Source organism: Palaemon carinicauda, chromosome 42 (assembly GCF_036898095.1).
Source record: "Palaemon carinicauda isolate YSFRI2023 chromosome 42, ASM3689809v2, whole genome shotgun sequence".
Taxonomy (NCBI): Eukaryota; Metazoa; Arthropoda; class Malacostraca; order Decapoda; family Palaemonidae; genus Palaemon; species Palaemon carinicauda.
The window spans coordinates 29,469,039-29,489,464 of record NC_090766.1 but is presented as its reverse complement, the minus strand read 5'-3'; the positions used below and the strand labels follow the sequence as shown (position 1 = coordinate 29,489,464).

Sequence of the window (20,426 nt, the reverse complement as noted above, 5' to 3'; positions counted from 1 at the left end):
CCTAGATCCCTTCCCTGGCATCGCCTGGTGGTCGTTCCTGACTTGATCAGAGACCGGACTGACTTCGCTATTTCTTTCCTCTTGGAAGGAGGTATGGACAGGGAATGAGACTGTAGGTTCCAATGAATCCCCAGTCACTGGAAAACCTGAGCTGGGGCCAGTCTCGACTTCTTGAAGTTGATCTGAAATCCTTGGGACTTCAGAAACTCTGATAACTGAGAGGTTGCTTCTGTGCACTCCCGTGCTGAGGGAGCCCACACTAGCCAGTCGTCCAGGTACGCCGCTACTTGAGGGCTTTTTCCCGAAGTTGTTGAACGACTGCGTCGATAACCTTCATGAAATTTCTCGGAGCTATGTTGAGCCCGAGTGGCATATCTTTGAATACATAAGCCTTTCTCTCCAGACTGAAACCAAGGTAGAGAGAGAGGCGTCGACCTATCGGAAGATGCCAATAAGCGTCTGTAAGATCTATAGAGACGATGTAATCCTCCCGGGGTAGTAAGGTCCGTATCTGCGAAGTAGTCAGTATCCGGAACTTGTCGCACTGAACAAACTGGTTTAGATGGGATAAGTCGAGAATATTTAGAGGTATGGTCGAATCTTTCTTCGGCACACAAAACAGACGACCTTGAAATTTCATAGATCTTGTGCAATGGATAACTCTTCTTCAAAAGGTCTTGCACATATTGTTCCAGATGAGGTGTTGTCTTCTGGAAAAATCTCTTGATCTTTGGAGGCTGTTTCTTCCACTTCCAACCCAGTCCGTTGGAAGTGACTCTGTGTGCCCAAGGACTGAAAGCCCACCGGTCCTTGAACAAGTTCAGTCGTCCCCCTACCGGAGTATCCTCATTGTTTGAGCTGAGGATGTGCACCCCTACCTCCTCTGCTGCCTCGATGACCACGACCTCTTGATCTGCCACTTCTGTCTGAGCGGCCTCTACTGCCTCTTTCTCTCTTGGGGGATCGAAAGGATGGCGACCCCTTCTCATATACCAGATAGAAAGCCAGAGACTGTGAGGTCACCAGATGAGGAACGGCTAAGACGTTCTGAGGAGCACTGATAGAGGAAGGTGCAAACAACCTCTTGAGATATGTTGGTTTGCAGGACCTCTTTGGTTGAGGTCCTACCCCATGAGTGAATTCTCTTTAGAGAGATTCCCCACCTCTGGAAGAGGCTCTTATTCTTGGCTGCAGCTTTTTCCAAAACCACCACCTCAAAGTTTTGGGGAAACGGGTCCTTACCCCATATACAAGCGTCAATGAGACGTTTCGGCTCATGACATATAGTAGCTGGAGCGAGAAAAAGTTCTCTACAGACTCTTCGAGCCTGAAAGAAAGCATAAAGATCCTTCATAAAAGTAGCCAAATGTGTCTTAGCCAGGAGGGAAAAAACTGGCGCATCAGTAAAATTCCCAAACATCATTTCAGTGAAGCACTGGAGAGACATCGAGGCTGATAGTGTCTCTCTAGCCTCCAATTCAGCTTTAAGGTGGTGTTCAGGAATTTTGGGCAATTTTTTATTAAATTGTTGACTGGCTACATCTTTATCCAGTTTACCTTCTGAAAAGGTAAACTGAACATCCATCCAATGGTCAGCATTATGTGGAAGAAAGAGCAACCCAGGTCTACATTCTTCAAACACTGGGAGAGATTTTCCTTCTCGTATAGCTTTCTCTACGCTACGAAACCTTTCGAAGCAAAAGGAAAATCCATCGTATCTGGAGTTACAAAGGTGGCTAACCTTTTACCAAAAGCACCTAGTTGTGTGTTAATACACCCTGCTGTTTTCATTTCTTTTACGGCCAGGTGCTGGGCTCGTGTGTTCCAGAAGGATAGTTTCTTTGGGGATAGTGTCATCTCTCAATGGGACTCCTTCAGCCAACCTTGCATAACAAAAAGGATAGGCCTCAACATCCGGATAAAACTCCAGATCAGCTATTGGCCTGGAGCCTAACCCTTCTCCAATGTGGAGGATACCTTCGGAAAGTACTGCGTGACCCGCGTACCTCCAGGGATTCTGTTGAGTACAGAAAGGTAGCTGAGAAGGCAAGACCTTAGCCTTACCCGGGTCCTCCTGAGACCTCGAAACCTAATTCTCCTCACCCAAGCCTTTGAACATCATTCTTTGATATTGTTGAATCCCTTCCATGAAAGCCTACATGTTAGCTAAGAGATATATCAGCCAAAGTACTAGGAAATTTAGGTGGTTTTGGTTCAATCGGCTCAACAGGGGAAGGGGAAGGAACAGTAACAGGAGTTGCCCCCGACACAGAAAATGTAGTTGTAACCGTAGACAGGGAAGCCGCTGTGGTAGTAGTAGCTGAAACGGCAGAAATATGTCTCTTACAGACGCCACACTATCATCATCCAGCTCGGGCAGATAAGAGTCATCCACCTGAGGGAGAGGTTCGTCATCTGATGCCACGGTTGACAGAAGAGCAGATTCTCTACCCGGAGATAGAGGAAACTGTAGACATATCTAGGTTAAGGCTCATGGTTTTTAAAGCCTCATCCACATGCAACTGGACGGTTGGTATGAGCCTAGGTTGGGAATAGCCCAACACCAAATCCGGTGTTGCTTTAGGGAAGAGGATATCCTTCTACTCATAGAAGGAAGGTAAGGAGCCTACGGATCAGCATTCTTCTTAAATCCCCTGACCCAGGTACGAAGGGATCTGTGGAAGAACATCAGGTCTCATCGGAGATATCCTTCGATGTTCATCCAGAGTGGTGCAAATCTTTGCATACACTGCAGTCCTGAGGGTCCCAGTAGGAGACTGGACCCTTCATCCTCCAGCACTTGGCATGAGTCTTGCAGGAATCATAACCACAGGGATGCCTTACGGTCTTGGCATAAACCTGCACTCTGCACTGCATCTCCTTTGAAGACACCGCCTGTAAGGAGAAAAAGAAAGATTGAGTACAATGGTCGCTGAATCGCCAAGCTGAAAAGAATGGAATAACATTCTGTGACGACGACAAAAAGGGAATAATAATCCCCAAATTGTGTAATTGCAATTGGTGAGAAAGTTTAAGATAGAGAACAAAATATCCAGACCCTGTTAATGGCGTTAGTGGAAAAATTAGTCTTTAATAGATAGATGCTACTCTTAACACACACATATATGTTTGGTTTAGGAGTGGATTAGGGAAAGAGAATGCTCATAAAAGAACGTTAGCTTCTATATCTCTGCAGAGAAGAAGCTAGCCGTAAAGCAATAAGGCCGTCGATTAAATAGAATAAAATATCAACGCATCGATACTTTAGTAACTCTCCGTAACAACAAAAAGACTAAAAATTCTAATCCATAATCTTACGAGAAAGACCCAATAATAAAAGATCCAACTTGTAGTTACCGATCACAAATCTAATCCGCACCCTCAAAGGGAACTGGATAAATTTGTAGTGGATATTTCTAAGCCTAGCCATGGAAGGCCCTTCGTAAAAGAGACCTCCATGGCCGGCATACATAAAGAAACCTCACAAGTAGTAGAAGGAAGGTCTTAATGTTAATCTGGAATTGTACTCAACTGATAGTAGAGCATCCACCTTATAGAAGGCTGTCTCAAAAGGGAGGAAAAAACGTATGCCATTAAGGTACCAGTGTTGCCAGTAGTAACCGCACAATTGGGTAACGGCATTGCCGTCAACCCAGGGCTCTTCCCAAAGTAGTGGCATGAAAGATATTCCCCTATTAAGGGGCTAGACTTGTCGCCAGTAACGACTGTGTCTGTAAGTATGGCGGCAAGGACAAACTGTAATTTCAGCAGAAACATAATGCTGTATAAGGAGGCTGTGACGTTTAAGAGTCGACACTGCCGTAAATAGTGATGTATCACTATTACATGCCTAAGAATAGGAATGCCGTCAGTCTAACAACTTGCTCCTTATGGAGAGGTATGCTGACGGCTCTGGATGGCCAGAACCCCGAAGGCGCTAGGCCTCTCAAAGAAAAATTGCAAAAACTCGGCATCATATAAATAAATCTTGTGTTGATGTCTGTATCGGGAAGACCAATAGCAGGGAGAGGTAACGACATGGGGTAGTATGCCCTAAAACTAAAATAATAACAATGTCAAATGCAATTAGATCTAAAAATCCCAGAGGCTAGGAAACTGCAGAACACTAAGAGTCGGCGCACCGACATTTTGAGCTCACCCTTCACAAAGGGGAACTAGAAAGAACTGCCAGAACCGAGCATGAGAAATCGCAAATGAATGTAGCACATTGAACCAATGAGATGCCGTTGAAGGATAGGCTAGGCCTGAATGCGACAAGTCAAAAGAAAATCCCAGGAGCTAAAGGCAACAGCAGTACAGAAAGCCAGCGAACCAACTTGAAAACAAATAAATGAGCTCACCCTACGCAAAGAGGATCTCTAAAAACTGCCCATACCTAGCCCTGAAATTCTCGGATGCTTGTAGCACAATGGCCAAGAGCCTAAACGGTCAAAATACCGAGAAATTGCCAAGTGGATAAAAAAAAAAAACTGAAAACTAGTATAACTGAGGAAAACATCCTCGAAGGGAAAAAACCACTGTCGACGAGTCCGTAACTATAGACCAAAACGACATTAGCGAGTCAGTCTTCAACTAAAAGGTAACTGTCTCTAGGCTAGGCTAACCGAAACTGGTATGCACCCACAAAAAAACAAATAACAAAAATGCTATGTAAACGCAAACTTAAAATGGAGCCCAAAGCATCGTAATGTAAAAAACTACTATACACAATAAAACAAGTAAACACGAAAAAAGGGACAATCGGATACGAAACCCGACACCCAAGCTAGTTGGACTCGAAGAGCTCAGGCTTCCTCAATCGAAATAGCTGTATAATTTACCCCGTAGGTGTCCAAAACATTTACAGCTAAATCAAACTGCAAAGAGAGGTAGGTACTCAACTTAGACGAAGAAGAGGAAGCCATCATACAAAGAAAATCTTAAAAATAAGCTGATAAAGAGCTCACAACAAACAGAACAGTAGCGTAAAGCTGCGAACAAAGAAAATGGAGCGCTAGAGACGTATGGGAGCACCGAAAGGTGATAGGATATGTAACGGCTCCTCACTTATCCTTTCCTTTAGTGAATTAGACTGGGTAAAGTCTATTGGGGGTGCAGATATCTATGATTATCTTAGGATACGTCCCTTATTATACACGATATCGTTGGATAGTTGTTCCCGGGGTTGGAACCCTGTGATACCAGACGGTAATTCTCTTGTAATATCACACTCAGAAATATACAGTAGGAAGCAGCTGAAGGGAACTTCCATCAGGATGACATGGCTCGAACCCCAAAAAACACATTTAACACGTTTGACAACAAAGGTCTTAAAAGTAAACTACTATAAACCAAAGAAACCTTGCAATGAAAATTGGTTTATACAGAGTAAAGAACAATTTCTTATTTATCCACACATCAACAAAATCAATTCTATTTTTCTTTTGAGAAAACAAAGGTCAATCTTTACTCAAAGCTTTAACACTGAAAATATTTTACTCGACTAGTTACTTTCTTCAATCAAAGCTGTTCTTCGTTTTGCTGTAACATTACGTAAAGAAAACGGAATTACAACTTTGTTACCCTACACACTTTTACAAAATCTTGCAACATATTCGTTAATCATAAAACTGCTGATTTTTTACTAAGTTACTTAACTTGTGTTGGTTGATTGCTGTGGGTTGCCTTGTGTGTCTCAGCCTACAGTTGTTGTCTGGGACCTCTTCCAATTTTGGGGGTTGTCTTTGGCCTTTTTGGACGCGCCTTTTTTGTCAATGCCCCTACTGCTGTTGCTTCGATGACGAAATCCTCCATAGTTAGGGCAATTAGAAGCACCCCAACTGCTTCTGTTGACAGGGCCCATAGAAGGGTCCTTGGACGCCAATTCTGTTGGCGAATTATTTCGATGCTGTTGCTCCCGCAACGGGAACTGAACAAAACAGGAATTTTGGGCGTACACATTGGTGTACCGTCTTCCTTTCCCATAGGAACATTGTCGTGTCATCCTCTTGGGGACGAGTGTTTCCATGAGGTTTCCTCCCTTGGGTGCCATCTGTTTTGGGCCCATCTGTCTCGGCGGAAAAGCGCTAAGGTCTCTTCCCTACAGGTCCCCCAGATGCTGAAGCCTTGATGAGGATGGGGGGCTTAGGGATCAGCAGCTGGGGTCTAATGAACAGTGGGAACTACTTCCCTCTGGACCTCTGTGCCCAGCTGTTAATCCAACTAAATCAGTCGGCACTTTCTCTTTTACTTTTGGTTATTTCTTTTTTCTCCCATCTCTTCCTTTTGGGTTGATATTGTTGACGACTTTGGCATGTTCGATTATACTTTGGATGCTGCTTTGGATTTTGCAGTGTGGATGGACGGCATTCCATCTCAACCTGTGCCAATTTAGACGCCATCACCCTCTGACAGACCCCATTGGGTGCAGACCAAGTCTGTTAAGAGTCGGGCTCCAGTGATCCGGTTTTAAGTCACCCATATTTGCGGGTAATGGGTGACGCCAGGCATTGGAGTCGACGGTGGGAGGGGCTAACTACCCCCACTGACCATTGTACGCCCACCCAAAGAGAGGCAGCCCCTCTCTAATAGAGGACTGGTCCCCGCTGAAGCCTCTTCTCGTGTTGGGCCACATGGGATAGGAGGACTGACATCCTCCGATAAGAGGTGGATAACCCGGCTTGCTCATTACAAAAAAACCCACCCCTCTGTTGACGACCTGGAAAATACAAACATGGACCTCGGCACAGACAGCTCCAACTCGGGTTCTAACATAGTAACGTTGGAACCTTATATTCGTTATGGAAATAATGATAAGAAAACTCTAGAGAAGAAGAGTGTGAAAAATGATAATAGTTCCCAAAGATCTAGAAAAATAGAAGTAATACCTGGTCACTATGAAGTAGTGAATTATGAAAATTTTTTTATCTTAGAATTTGAAAATGGAAGAAATGAGCGTTTAAATGTTTTCAAAGCTAACAGAGAAATAGTCAATTTATGTGGAGGGCAGCCAAAAATTTTACCCCAAGGAAATGGAAGTCTCTTGAGAGACACACTATCCCCATTACAAGGTGAAAGGCTAAAAACACTGACAACATTGGATGGTCATTGTGTAAAATGCATTTCGCACCCTACTTTCAACCAGAGTAGAGGTGTGATATATGCTCCAGAATTGCTAGATATAGAGGAAAAAGAAATTGAGGATGAACTGAAAAGTCAAGGAGTAGTTAAAGTAATCAGAATGAGAAAGAGAGTTGGAGAACGTATTCCTCTTGCTACTTTGATTATAACATTTGATCAATGTAGATTGCCAAATGTTATTAAGGTTGGTTGGCTATCGTTGAAGGTGAAACCTTATATCCCTTCACCATTGCGATGTTATCATTGCTAAATGTATGGCCATTTAAGCCAGAAATGCAAAGAAAAAGTAAATAATAAGCCAGCTGTTTGTGCCAACTGTGGAAAAAGTAGCCATGGAGTATGCAGAGAAAACCCTAATTGCATACATTGTGGGGAGGCACACCCAGCTACATCTAAAAGTTGCATTAAGTTTATTTTTGAAAAAGAAATTCAGGCCATTAGGACCATGGAAAGGGTTACTTTTAAAGAGGCTCGTAAAAGAGCTCTTGAAAAGCAATAAGACCAGGGCAACCTTTTTCAATGGTTCTGAAGAAAAACTTGCCAAACCACACTGACGAAAATTATATCTCTACTTCTAATATGAAGAAACAAATGAAAGTAGTTAAAGAGGTTGAAAGTCCCATTGAAAATCTGTCCAGAAATTGTAGAAAAATCAAAACAGATACTTGAAGATCTGAGTTATTCAAAAGCCAACTACTCAGATTCTTAACAATAGTACAAACCTCTCTCAGGCAGTGTCCTTGCCTGATCTGATGGAGGTTCCACTTGAAACTAATTTACCTGGTGAACCTGTAGTGGGGAAGGTGCAAAACCCTGACAGATTGCAACCTTTTAATCGAAGAAGAGAGAGACCTCCATCTCTCTCGCCTCCTACCATAAGAAACATTAAAGTCACAACTTCAAATAAATATGATGTCTGCTGATGTTTCTGATCAACTTGAAGGCAAATTGAACCAATCAGAAATTCAAGTTGAGGTCCACCATCCTCCTCAACAATTAGATCAAAAGGTCACAAAGAAAAAGAACACAAAACCCACTATATCAAGATCCTCTCTAGAGATACCACTGGGAAATATTGTTAGATCAAATATTGCCAATGGGAAGACTTCATCTAAGGTGTCTTCCAAAAAATAAATCAGTTTTTTCCTCCATTCTGCAATGGAATTGCCAGGGTTTAAGGGCGAAATATGAAGAACTCAAGCTCCTCATACGTGAGCACTCCCCTATAACTGTTATGTCTTTAAGAAAGCAAGCTCGATGCTAATACTCCTTGTCCTCTAGAGTATGTTAGCTATAGAACACCATATGATCAACGAGCAGGGAGCCATGGGGGAAGTCTTATATACGTTCGTTGAGATGTTCCCCATATATCTTTGTCCATCTGTACCCCTCTGCAGGCAGTGGTTGTACAGATAGATATAGGGAGAAAATACACAATCTGTACTCTTTACTTGCCTCCAAATGATAACATCTCGTATGATAATATAGTAGAGGTGATTAAACAACTCCCACAACCTTTTCTCTTACTAGGAGATCTTAATAGTAGACATCCTTTATGGGGTGATGTTTTGGCAAACGCAAGAGGTAATATTATATCATCAATTTTGGAGAATGAAGATGTCAGGCTCCTTAATACAGGAGACCCCACACATTTTCATGTACAGACAGGTACCTTGTCCTGCATTGACCTATCAGTTGCAAGCTCTAACTGTCTTCTCGATTTTAATTGGAGAACATTAGATGATTGGCATACTAATGATCATGCACCAATCATTATAAACACCAACAATGGTCCACCTTTACAAAGATCGCCTCGATGGAATCTTGATAAGGCAGACTGGAATAGATTTCGGGAGTTAAGTGAAATTGAAGGAAATGCAGAACAGTTTGAAAGTGTTGATGATGCCATAGACTTACTTAATGGAACTCTTCACACAGCAGGAGTCAATTCCATTCCCAAAACAACAGGGATATTCAGACGATGACCAGTCCCCTGGTGGTCATCAGAACTAACTGCCCTGCACAGAGCCACAGGAAAGTCTTTTAACTCGATTGCGCATGCGCCGTACTGAGGAGAATTTAGTCATGTACAAGAAATGTAGAGCACAGTTCCGCCGTGCCATGAAAGAAGCTAGGCGCCAGTCTTGGATGTCATTTGTTTCCTCCATTAACAGTAGAACACCAACATCATCTGTGTGGAGGAAAATCAAAAAGATAGCAGGCAAATTCACCCCAAACCCACCACCAGTGTTAAAGATAAATGGCCAGTATATGACTGGAGCAACCGAAGTTAGCAATGCCCTGGCTGACCATTTTTCAAATGTATCCTGCAAGTGTGAAGCAGCTCCTGGTCACCAGTATAGGAGCATTGAAGAAAAGAGTTTTAAACTTCGCAACAAGAAAGCAAGAGTCATACAATTCTCCTTTTACTGGAAGAGAATTTGATTCTGCTCTTGCTACGTGTAAGGATACAGCCCCTGGACCCGATGGAATTCCATATGCAATGATTAAACATGTACCTTTTAATACAAAGTTATTTATTTTAAGCATTTTTAATAGAATATGGCATGATTATAGTTATCCAAGTGTTTGGAAACTAGCCATTATTTTAGCCTTTTTAAAACCCGGTAAGGACAAGTTTTTAGCAGCAAACTACCGACCTATTGCATTGACATCTTGTTTATGTAAAATCATGGAGAAGATGGTCAATGCAAGACTGATTTGGTACCTTGAAAAGAAGAATATTTTATCACATTCAATGTGGATTCAGGAAAATGCACTCAACGACTGATGTGCTGATACAACTTGAGTTCTCCATTTGTGAAGCCTTTGCTTCCAAACAGCACCATGTGACAGTCTTTTTTGATCTTGAAAAGGCATATGATACCACATGGAGATACGGTATACTTGAAAGAATCCATGAGTGCGGATTGAGAGGAGAGCTACCACTATTCATCCAGTCATTTCTTTCACATAGTTTTCCAAGTGAGAGTTGGGGAAGCTCTATCACAGAGTAAATGCCAGGAAGGAGGAGTTCCTCAGAGGAGTGTGCTGAGTGTAACCCTTTTTGCACTAGCAATTAATGGGATATCCTCAGTCATTCCCCGGGATGTTCTCGCAACATTATTTGTGGATGATCTCTCCATATCATTTGCTGGGGCCAGAATGGCAATGGTTGAGAGAAAAATCCAACTCACTCTTGATGAAATTATCCATTGGGCCGATATGAATGGATTTAAGTTCTCGACAAGTAAAACTACAATCGTCCATTTCTGTCGTGTACAGGGAGTACATCCAGACCCGGTTTTATACATCAAAGGTCAACGGATACCATGTGTGTCGGAAACCAAATTTTTAGGTTTGATATTTGACTGTAGACTTACATGGGTTTCTCACCTAAAAGCGCTAAAAGCTAAATGTGTTGAAGCTCTGAATATCTTAAAAGTATTGTCCCATACATCATGGGGGGCAGACCGCAATACTATTTTAAAATTATACAAGGCCTTGATTTTTTCCAAAATTAGTTATGGTTGTGAGGTATATTCTTCAGCCACCCCAAGCCGGTTAAAAATATTAGACTCTATACATCATGCAGGTATTAGATTATCTACTGGAGCTTTTAAAACCTCGCCTATCCCAAGTCTCCTTGTTGATGCTGGAGAGTTACCTCTAGACCTTTACCGAATGTCTTCCATTCTTCGGTATTGGTTTAGAATGCAAAGACTCCCTAGCTCTCTAGCCTTTCAGACTGCAAGCCTTGTAAGACACGCATCATACTTTGAGTTGCACCCAAAATTTCCTCAACCTTATGGCTTTCGGGTGAAACGATTTTTAAATAGTCTGGATATAATTAGAAATAAGGTACTTTCATTCAAGTTATCATCAACGCCTCCATGGAAATTACCTGACATATCTTTTTGTAAATACTTTATTGGAGTTAAGAAGAATATGACTGACTTAGAATCCAGGTCTCTTTTTATGGAACATGTCGAAGAACATAGGGGATCGACTTTTATATATACTGATGGCTCCAAATCTGATGCTGGCGTTGGATTTGGAGTACATAGTAATGATTTTAATTGTAGAGGTGCACTTCCTCTAACAGCTTCCATATTTACTGCCGAACTGTATGGCATATTAACTGCTATTGAGAAAATAGCTTTGGAAAAGGAGGGTAATTTTACAATTTTTAGTGATGCAAGGAGTGTTCTTCAAGCTTTAGAAGCTTTTAATTCTAGTAACCCTCTAGTTTTAAAGATTTTAGAATGGCTTTTTATTATTGGACGGAAAGGTATAACTGTTCGATTTTGTTGGGTTCCAGCACATGTAGGTGTGTCTGGGAATGAGAAGGCAGATTTACTGGCGAAGAATGCGGCATCCGAGTTGCTACCAAGGAGGTATCCCATTCCATGTAACGATCTCCTACCTTACATCAAGAAATTGGTTTGTGATAAATGGCAACAGCACTGGGACAGTCAAGACGGCAATAAAATGAGGGAAGTAACAAATATCATATCACCTTGGAGGTATAACATGATTCCCCGAAAATGGGAGAAGACTCTTTGTCGTCTCCATATTGGTCACACACGGTTGACACACGAGTTTCTGCTGAAGGGCCAACACCAACCGTACTGCGAGGACTGCTTAGTACCTTTAACAGTGAGGCATTTGTTGACCGAATGCCCTAATTTTACTAACTTAAGAAATAGATATGTTTGAGGCTCGAGGTGAGGATGGCAGGTTTATCCTTGCCAAGATTCTTGGACATGATGTGTCTTACTATGCGAGCGGAATTTTTAGATTTATTTCAGAAGCAGGTCTTCTGAAAACTCTATAACTATTTTGATGACTTCTTAATTTTTATGGTTTTAATCGAATTCTCTTTTAATTTTCATATACAGTAAATGGTATCGGCGTCAATGACCTTAGATGTCAGGATGCCAGAAAACTTTCAATCAATCAATCAATTATACATCAAAGGTCAACGGATCCCATGTGCAAGTGAAGCTAAATTTTTAGGGTTGATACTGGATTGTAGGCTTACATGGGTTTCTCACTTAAAAGCATTAAAAGCTAAATGTGTTGAAGCTATGAATCTTTGAAAGTATTGTCCCATACATCATGGGGGGGCAGACCGCAATACAATTTTAAAATTATACAAGGCCTTGATATTTTCCAAAATTAGATATGGATGCGGAATATACTCCTCAGCAACCCCAAGCCGGTTAAAAATACTAGATTCAATAAATCATGCTAGCATTAGATTGTCCACAGGTGCCTTTAGAACCTCCCCTATCACAAGTCTCCTTGTTGATGCTGGGGAGTTGCCTCTAGACCTTTACCAAATGTCCACTATTATTCAGTATTGGTTTAGATTGCAAAGACTCCCTAATTCTTCAGCCTTTCAGACTGCAAGCCTTGTAAGGCACACTACCTACTTTGAGTTGCACCCAAAATCTCCTCAACTTTTTGGGTTTCGGGTTAAACAATTATTAAACAATCTGGATATAATTAGAAATAAGGTGCTTCCATTCAAGGTATCATCAACGCCTCCGTGGAAATTACCTGACATATCTTTTTGTAGATACTTTATTGGAGTTAAGAAGAATATGACTGACTTAGAATCCAGGTCTCTTTTTATGGAACATGTTGAAGAACATAGTGGATCGACTTTTATATATACTGATAGCTCCAAATCTGATGCTGGCGTTGGATTTGGAGTACATAGTAATGATTTTAATTGTAGAGGTGCACTTCCTCTAACAGCTTCCATATTTACTGCCGAACTGTATGGCATATTAACCGCTATTGAGAAAATAGCTTTGGAAAAGGAGGGTAATTTTACAATTTTTAGTGATGCAAGGAGTGTTCTTCAAGCTTTAGAAGCTTTTAATTCTAGTAACCCTCTAGTTTTAAAGATTTTAGAATGGCTTTTTATTATTGGACGGAAAGGTATAAGGGTTCGATTTTGTTAGGTTCCAGCACATGTAGGTGTCTGGGAATGAGAAGGCAGATTTACTGGCGAAGAATGCGGCATCCGAGTTGCTACCAAGGAGGTATCCCATTCCGTGTAACGATTTCCTACCTTACATCAAGAAATTGGTTTGTGATAAATGGCAACAGCACTGGGATAGTCAAGATGGCAATAAAATGAGGGAAGTAACAAATATATCACCTTGGAGTTATAACATGATACCCCGAAAATGGGAGAAGACTTTGTCGTCTCCGTATTGGTCACACACGGTTGACACAAGAGTTTCTGCTGAAGGGCCAACACCAACCGTATTGCAAGGACTGTTTAGTACCTTTAACAGTGAGGCATTTGTTGACCGAATGCCCTAATTTTACTAACTTAAGAAATAGATATCTGTTTGAGGCTTGAGGTGAGGATGGCAGGTTTATCCTTGCCAAGATTCTTGGTCATGATGTGTGTTACTATGCGAGCTGAATTTTTAGATTTATTTCAGAAGCAGGTCTTCTGAAAACTATTTAACTATTGTAATGACTTCTTAATTTTTATGGTTTTAATCGAATTCTCTTTTAATTTTCATATACAGTAAATGGTATTGGCGTCAATGACCTTAAATGTCAGGATGCCAGAAAACTTTCAATCAATCTTCCCTACAGGTCCTCTGTGGGTAACTGGTTCACAAAACCTCTCCTGGCTGCTACTATTCTCGACATTATCGCCAGGATTTTCTTCTATGGTCATCCATTTATCTATTATCTTTGTTATGCTCTTTAACTTCTTTTCCTTCAGAATTTTTCCTTTCTGCTTCTCCCTAAATGTCTCCCCTTTGTTTCTAGTGTTTCATTTTCCTATCTCTTCATGTCAAAAGTCAATTTTTGGTATTTTTGGTAGCTGCGGCACTCTTTTGCTCATTATCACATTTTTTTTTTTAATCCTCTTTATCCCACTGCTGCCACCAGATTTATCACATGGTGTGGGTAATTACATAAAAATAAATTGAGAGGCAGTGAATTAGACTTGTTTTTACATCGTAAGAAGACTTATTGCAAGTAGTTTTCATAAGAAAAATGAGCATAAATCTTCTTCAAAGCGAGTGAAATGGAACTTTAAATCTTGGGATTACGTAACAGAAGACACAAGTTTCTCGCTGACTTTCCAACGATTTTATCAGTTCCATACCAGGGACTTAACTTGTAATTAAATAATACACACGGGGAGAGCGGACACTCGGGGAGAGAATTATATGACTAAGATTATTCTAAACTATAAGAAATTATTGGACGTCTCATGGCTTATAGGCGTCCGTCATGGTTCAGGTAGGCTTACCATGGCAGGTGGGACTAGTAAGGGTTGCCCACTCTCGAGTCGGACTCGAACATAACTGGTCTTTGACTCGCTCATCTGGGTATTCTTATTTCCCCTACATTGCCGGGGGTTCTGAGGGCTTGTCTCGCCTAGGGGTAGCAGTGGCAGGTGATGTAACCGCACCATACTGGTTCTCACTCTGCATCTGGAAACAGATTCAGTACACGTGTGCTTGGGTTAGCACATACCTAACAATGAGGAAAACGGCTCGACCTGCTTCCCACATTACCCATGGATCAGGGAGACGAGGTCATGAGATGGCAACATCCGCCCTACATCCTGAGCTTTGACTTTGTTTTTGGCCTTTTTAAATTTTTTTTGTACGCGACACTTTAGTGTGCGTTACATTACTGTTCGGTGGCTTTGTTAACGCTGTTTAAATATCTGCATTCAGTGTTTATATTTTCAACTAACAAGCCTGCCCCTTTTTTAAAAATACAGTTATAACTCAATTCACGAAAGACTGCTTACAAAATTTTCAAGAACTATGAAATGAGATGCGAATATTTTTGTGACTCGCTTTACGAAAAATGTTTCACTTTAGGAAAAGAGATTTGCCATTTAGGCCGAGAGTAAAATAGTGACCCATCAGTGTTTAAAGAAAATGGGTTCAGACTACAGAAAATGTAGCTGTAGTCTATAATAGGGGTAACTTTAATAGTACATACATATGGAACTGTATTTAGTATCTGTACAGTATTGCACTGTTTTATTGTATTTTCCATTATTATATTGTAATAACTACTTAATTTATAGGTATTACATTTAGTTTAGGTATATTGAATGGTTCAAATGTATTTGGCTGTACAGTATTTCATTGTGGTTATACTGTAGCTTTATTATGAGATTTAATGTGGTGTTTTGTAGGGTTTGGAACGAATTAGGCAATTTGCATGTGAAATGTGACTTACAACATGAATAAAATCACTTTACGAAAGCCACTCCAGAACTAATTAAGTGTTGTAAGGCATTACTGTATATTATTAGACTAGCCAAGCGGGCTGGCTAGTAAGAACTAGCTCACCGAATGAAAAATTGGTTACCTCAGGTGCCTTAACTACTGTGAATTTTGAGCCATGCATAAAACTATATCAATATTAGAATACTCATCTCAAGGATAAAATATTAAACCCACCCAACAATGTAGTATTGGGAAGTTTGGTCAGTTAAACTCTTGAATCGATTTGTTTAAAGTCTGAAAGATAGCATAGTATTAAGTTTGAAAGTAAAGAACTTTGATAAGGCAATTGGTTTTGTATTTTCACTTAAAAGGTTTGCATAGTATAAAACCATCCAAATGTAACTTTAGAGAATAGAAATCTGATGGACCCTGGTTTATACTTGTCTAAAAGGTCAGCATTTTTTAATATAAAACTCTCCCTACAGTAAGATAGATTAGAAGGGAAGAAGTCTGGTAATCTCGAGTGCTTGGATGAGGAATGAAACTGGTAGACGACAATGACCATGAATGGGAGGTAAATCGGTTGTTTGCGGATGATACTGTATTGGTTGCAGACGCGGAAGAGAAGCTTGGCCGATTAGTGACAGAATTTGGAAGGTTGTTTGAGAGAAGGAAGTTGAGAGTTAACGTGGGTAAGAGTAAGGTTATGAGATGTACGAGAAGGGAGGGTGGTGCAAGCTTGAATGTCATGTTAAATGGATATTTACTTGAGGAGGTGGATCAGTTTAAGTACTTGGGGTCTGTTGTTGCAGCAAATGGTGGAGTGGAAGCAGATGTACGTCAGAGTGAATGGAGGATGCAAAGTGTTGGGGGCAGTTAAGGGAGTAGTAAGAAATAGAGGAATGGGCATGAATGTTAAGAGAGTTCTGTATGAGAAAGTGATTGTACCAACTGTGATGCAGGGATCGGAGTTGTGGGGAATGAAAGTGACGGAGAGACAGAAATTGAAGGTGTTTGAAATGAAATGTCTGAGTATGGCTGGGGTATCCCGTGTAGATAGGGTTAGGAATGAATTGGTGAGGGTGAGAAAGGAGTTAACAGCTAGAGTGGATTTGGGTGTGTTGAGGTGGTTTGGCCATGTTGAGAGAATGGTAAATGGCTGTCTGCTAAAGGTGGTGGTGAATGCAAGAGTTGATGGGAGAAGTAAAAGGAAGGCCAAGGTTTGGGTGGATGGATGGAGTGAAGAAAGCTCTGGGTGATAGGAGGATAGATGTGAGAGAGGCAAGAGAGCGTGGTAGAAATAGGAATGAATGGCGAGCGATTGTGACGCAGTTCCGGTAGGCTCTGCTGCTTCCTCCGGTGCCTTGGAAGACCGCGGAGGTAGGAGCAGTAGGGGAATCAGTGTTATGAAGCTTCATCTGTTGTGGATAACGGGGGAGGGTGGGCTGTGGCACCCATAGCAGTACCAGCCGAACTCGGTAGTCCCTTGTCAGGCTGGGAGGAACGTAGAGAGGAGAGGTCCCCTTTTCTGTTTCATTTGTTTGATGTCTGCTACCCCCCAAAATTTGGGAAAAGTGCCTTGGTATATGTATATATGTATGTCTTGAAAGTTTAGCATTGGGTAAGACCATTCTAATAATGTGTCTGAGGAGTAAATCAGTTTGAAGGGTAGAGCTTGTCTACTTTTTCTTCACTTTTCAAGTCTCCGTTTTGCAAGTAATTTGAAAACTTTAATAACTCGAAAGAGTTTGAAAGAAAGAAGTAGGTAGGCAGAAGATATGGTGTTGCTCTAAATTTAATTCTAATAATGTTTGGTGTTGTAAGTAGTAAATTTCTTGATGCTGAGAAAGTGTTTCTTTTTTTTTTTTTTTTCAGGCCAGAGTGGAGCTGGTAATAACTGGGCCAAAGGTCACTACACAGAAGGTGCTGAACTAGTAGATTCAGTTTTGGATGTCGTCCGAAAGGAGTCCGAGAAATGTGACTCCCTACAGGGCTTCCAGCTTACACACTCCCTTGGTGGTGGAACTGGGTCTGGTATGGGAACACTTCTGGTATCAAAAATCCGAGAAGAGTTTCCTGACCGTATTATGGTCACTTTCTCTGTGGTTCCTTCTCCAAAGGTGAGTATAGGTCCAGATCCTTTCCTTGCTCAAATGACTGATTTTTATCTATAAAATTCCCTACTTAAGATTTCAAAAGCATTGATTCATCAGTCCAACATATTGACTTAGGCTTTCAGGTTGTAGTCCCCAACCACAACCTTCATTGTTTTCAGTAGGCTAATCTTATTAACAAGAGTGAGCTAGGATACATATATGTATCAAGAATTTCTGTTATTTCTATGCGGGAATGCTTTTAAAGTAAGTTAATTTATGGAGTTTTAAACTTATTCAAAAATATTTATTGCACATACAAAGGTTATTATCTGGGGGACTTGGTTTGTCTTGATTTTTGGCGTCATAATAATAGTTTGCTTGAGCATTTCCCTAGTTGAAATTTTTTGATAGCAAGCTATGGAAATAGATTTTGATTCCAGGATTAGATTCTTTACTATAAGGTACAATCATTCGGCTGATAAACTGGAATTAAAATGGCCTAGCTTATGTTTAACTTTGATGTGTAAGCTTTTTTGGGAAAAGTGTAAATTTTTTTGTTATGAGTCTAGTATATCATTAATTGTGTGTTTTTACAGGTATCGGACACAGTTGTTGAGCCATACAATGCCACCCTCTCAATTCACCAGTTGGTTGAAAATACGGATGAAACCTACTGCATAGATAATGAAGCCTTATATGACATATGCTTCAGAACATTGAAGCTTGCCAATCCAACATATGGAGATCTAAATCATTTGGTGTCTCTGACAATGTCTGGTGTTACAACCTGTTTAAGATTCCCAGGTCAGCTTAATGCTGATCTTCGAAAATTGGCAGTAAATATGGTTCCATTCCCTCGTCTTCACTTTTTCATGCCCGGGTTTGCCCCTTTGACTGCCAGAGGCTCCCAACAATACCGTGCACTCACTGTTCCAGAACTTACCCAGCAGATGTTTGATGCCAAGAATATGATGGCTGCATGTGATCCACGCCATGGCCGTTACCTCACTGTGGCTGCCATTTTCCGTGGTCGTATGTCAATGAGAGAGGTTGATGATCAGATGTACAACATTCAAAACAAAAACTCTTCCTTCTTTGTGGAATGGATCCCCAACAATGTCAAGACTGCAGTGTGTGACATTCCTCCTCGTGGCTTAAAAATGTCTTCAACGTTTATTGGGAACTCTACTGCCATTCAGGAACTATTCAAGAGAGTCAGTGAGCAGTTTACTGCAATGTTCAGGCGTAAAGCTTTCCTTCATTGGTATACTGGTGAAGGTATGGATGAAATGGAATTTACAGAGGCTGAGAGCAATATGAATGATCTTGTCTCTGAATACCAGCAGTACCAGGAGGCTACTGCTGATGATGAAGCAGAATTTGAAGAGGAAGGGGAAGTTGAGGGAGAATATGATTAAATGCATTTTTTTCCCGGAACTACCATGTAGTTTTTAAAACTAGACATTCCTTTACTCCCCTTGATTTGAAAGCCAACCGTTTTATATTTGGAATATCTTAAGTTAATTAAACTGAATTTCATTATGCTGGACCCTTATTTTCACCTATTTAGAGCAAAGAAATAAGTTTTGCTTGTTCATATTGTAGTGAACAAAGCTGTTTACAATTTTTTATCAAAACACTTGAATGAAAGAGAATACTGTATACAGTAAGGCTGTAGGATCGCTCGAGTTGATATGTCGTAGTAGGTGGCATAGTTGAGTAAAATGCTTTTCTCAATTGATATACAGTACAGTACAATAAAATCTTGCCCAATGTCATTGTCCTCTGAGCTTTCCTACTGTTGTGGAATTCCACACATATTAAGAAATATAAACTAGCTTTTGTAAATATTCATTTAAAAAATATAATTGTACTTTTGAATGCAAAATGCACAACAGTAGTGAATATATTCTCTAATAATTATTTAACACAATACAGGTATATAACTGTTCATGTTTCGAGTTAAAGAGGGCCAGCTAATGCCTTTTTTTTTAAGGCCAGAACTTTGACATTCATACCACTCAAGGTGACTTAGGACACCTCAACACTGCATAGGATTTTTTCCTCTGTTTTTCGGGTTTGTGACGCTAGGGGGATTTATCCTGAAAATGAGTGTTTCAAATTCTATCTCCTCCCTAAATAGACCTGTTAATGACCGCCAATCAAATGGGTTTTTCTCTCTAAGTGAATTTTTTGCTAGATATGAAATTTCTCATTGTGGTAAAAAAAATACTCTAAATCTGGGAAAAATTTGAAAAAAAAATTGGAAAAAAGGGAAATATTTGATTGTTTTATAATGTCTAAGTTATTTACAAATTTCAATGCTATACCTTTAAAACTAAGGGAGAAGATAGAATTTGAAGATCAAAAGGTATATTTTGAGATATGGACATTCAAAGATTTTCTTCATATCAAAGATTACATTTAGGGATATATTTACAAAGACAGTATTAATAAATCATGATTATGAATTTTGTTCTTTTTGGATATTAATAAAACAAAGTTATTTCTCATAATTTAATGTTAAATGAAGATACCTTTGCTCAATATCTTGCTGCTTTTAGGCAAGACAATTGCTCCTTAATCCTCTCTCTCCTTCAAAAACTCCGCTGTTATTACCCACTGCTGAACTCTTATTAGAGCAAATTTTCTTCTTATGTTAGCAAGATGTTGAAATGCTATTCTTTTTGGCCTGATAAAATTCTTGCTGAAACCGCCAAAACCGAGAAAAACAGACTCAAAAATAGAGTGAATATCAGAGGTCAAACTCAAACATGTATTCCAAGGTTTGTGGTAGGACAGAAGACCAAAGGGTGTAATTACCATGTAATGCATAGTCTTGTGACTAGTGGAATCTATGCAGAGGCCATTGCTCACAATTTGTTTTACATTAGGATGTAATAATTATCAAAATTACGATAACAAGAAATACTGCGTTTCCTTGGATGGAATG

General features: G+C 40.4%; 1 protein-coding gene across 1 annotated transcript in view; it reads left to right on the top strand.

Moving 5' to 3' along the window:
* Window positions 1–19,015, top strand: part of LOC137632951 (tubulin beta-2 chain) — a 46,466-nt gene extending 27,451 nt beyond the window's left edge. The window contains exons 3-4 of the mRNA XM_068365076.1: window positions 17,253–17,497; window positions 18,070–19,015. Coding sequence (XP_068221177.1) covers window positions 17,253–17,497; window positions 18,070–18,891 — 1,067 coding nt within the window. The 3' untranslated portion in view covers window positions 18,892–19,015. The remainder of the gene's footprint in view (window positions 1–17,252; window positions 17,498–18,069) is intronic.
* The last annotated feature ends 1,411 nt before the right edge of the window (window positions 19,016–20,426 follow it).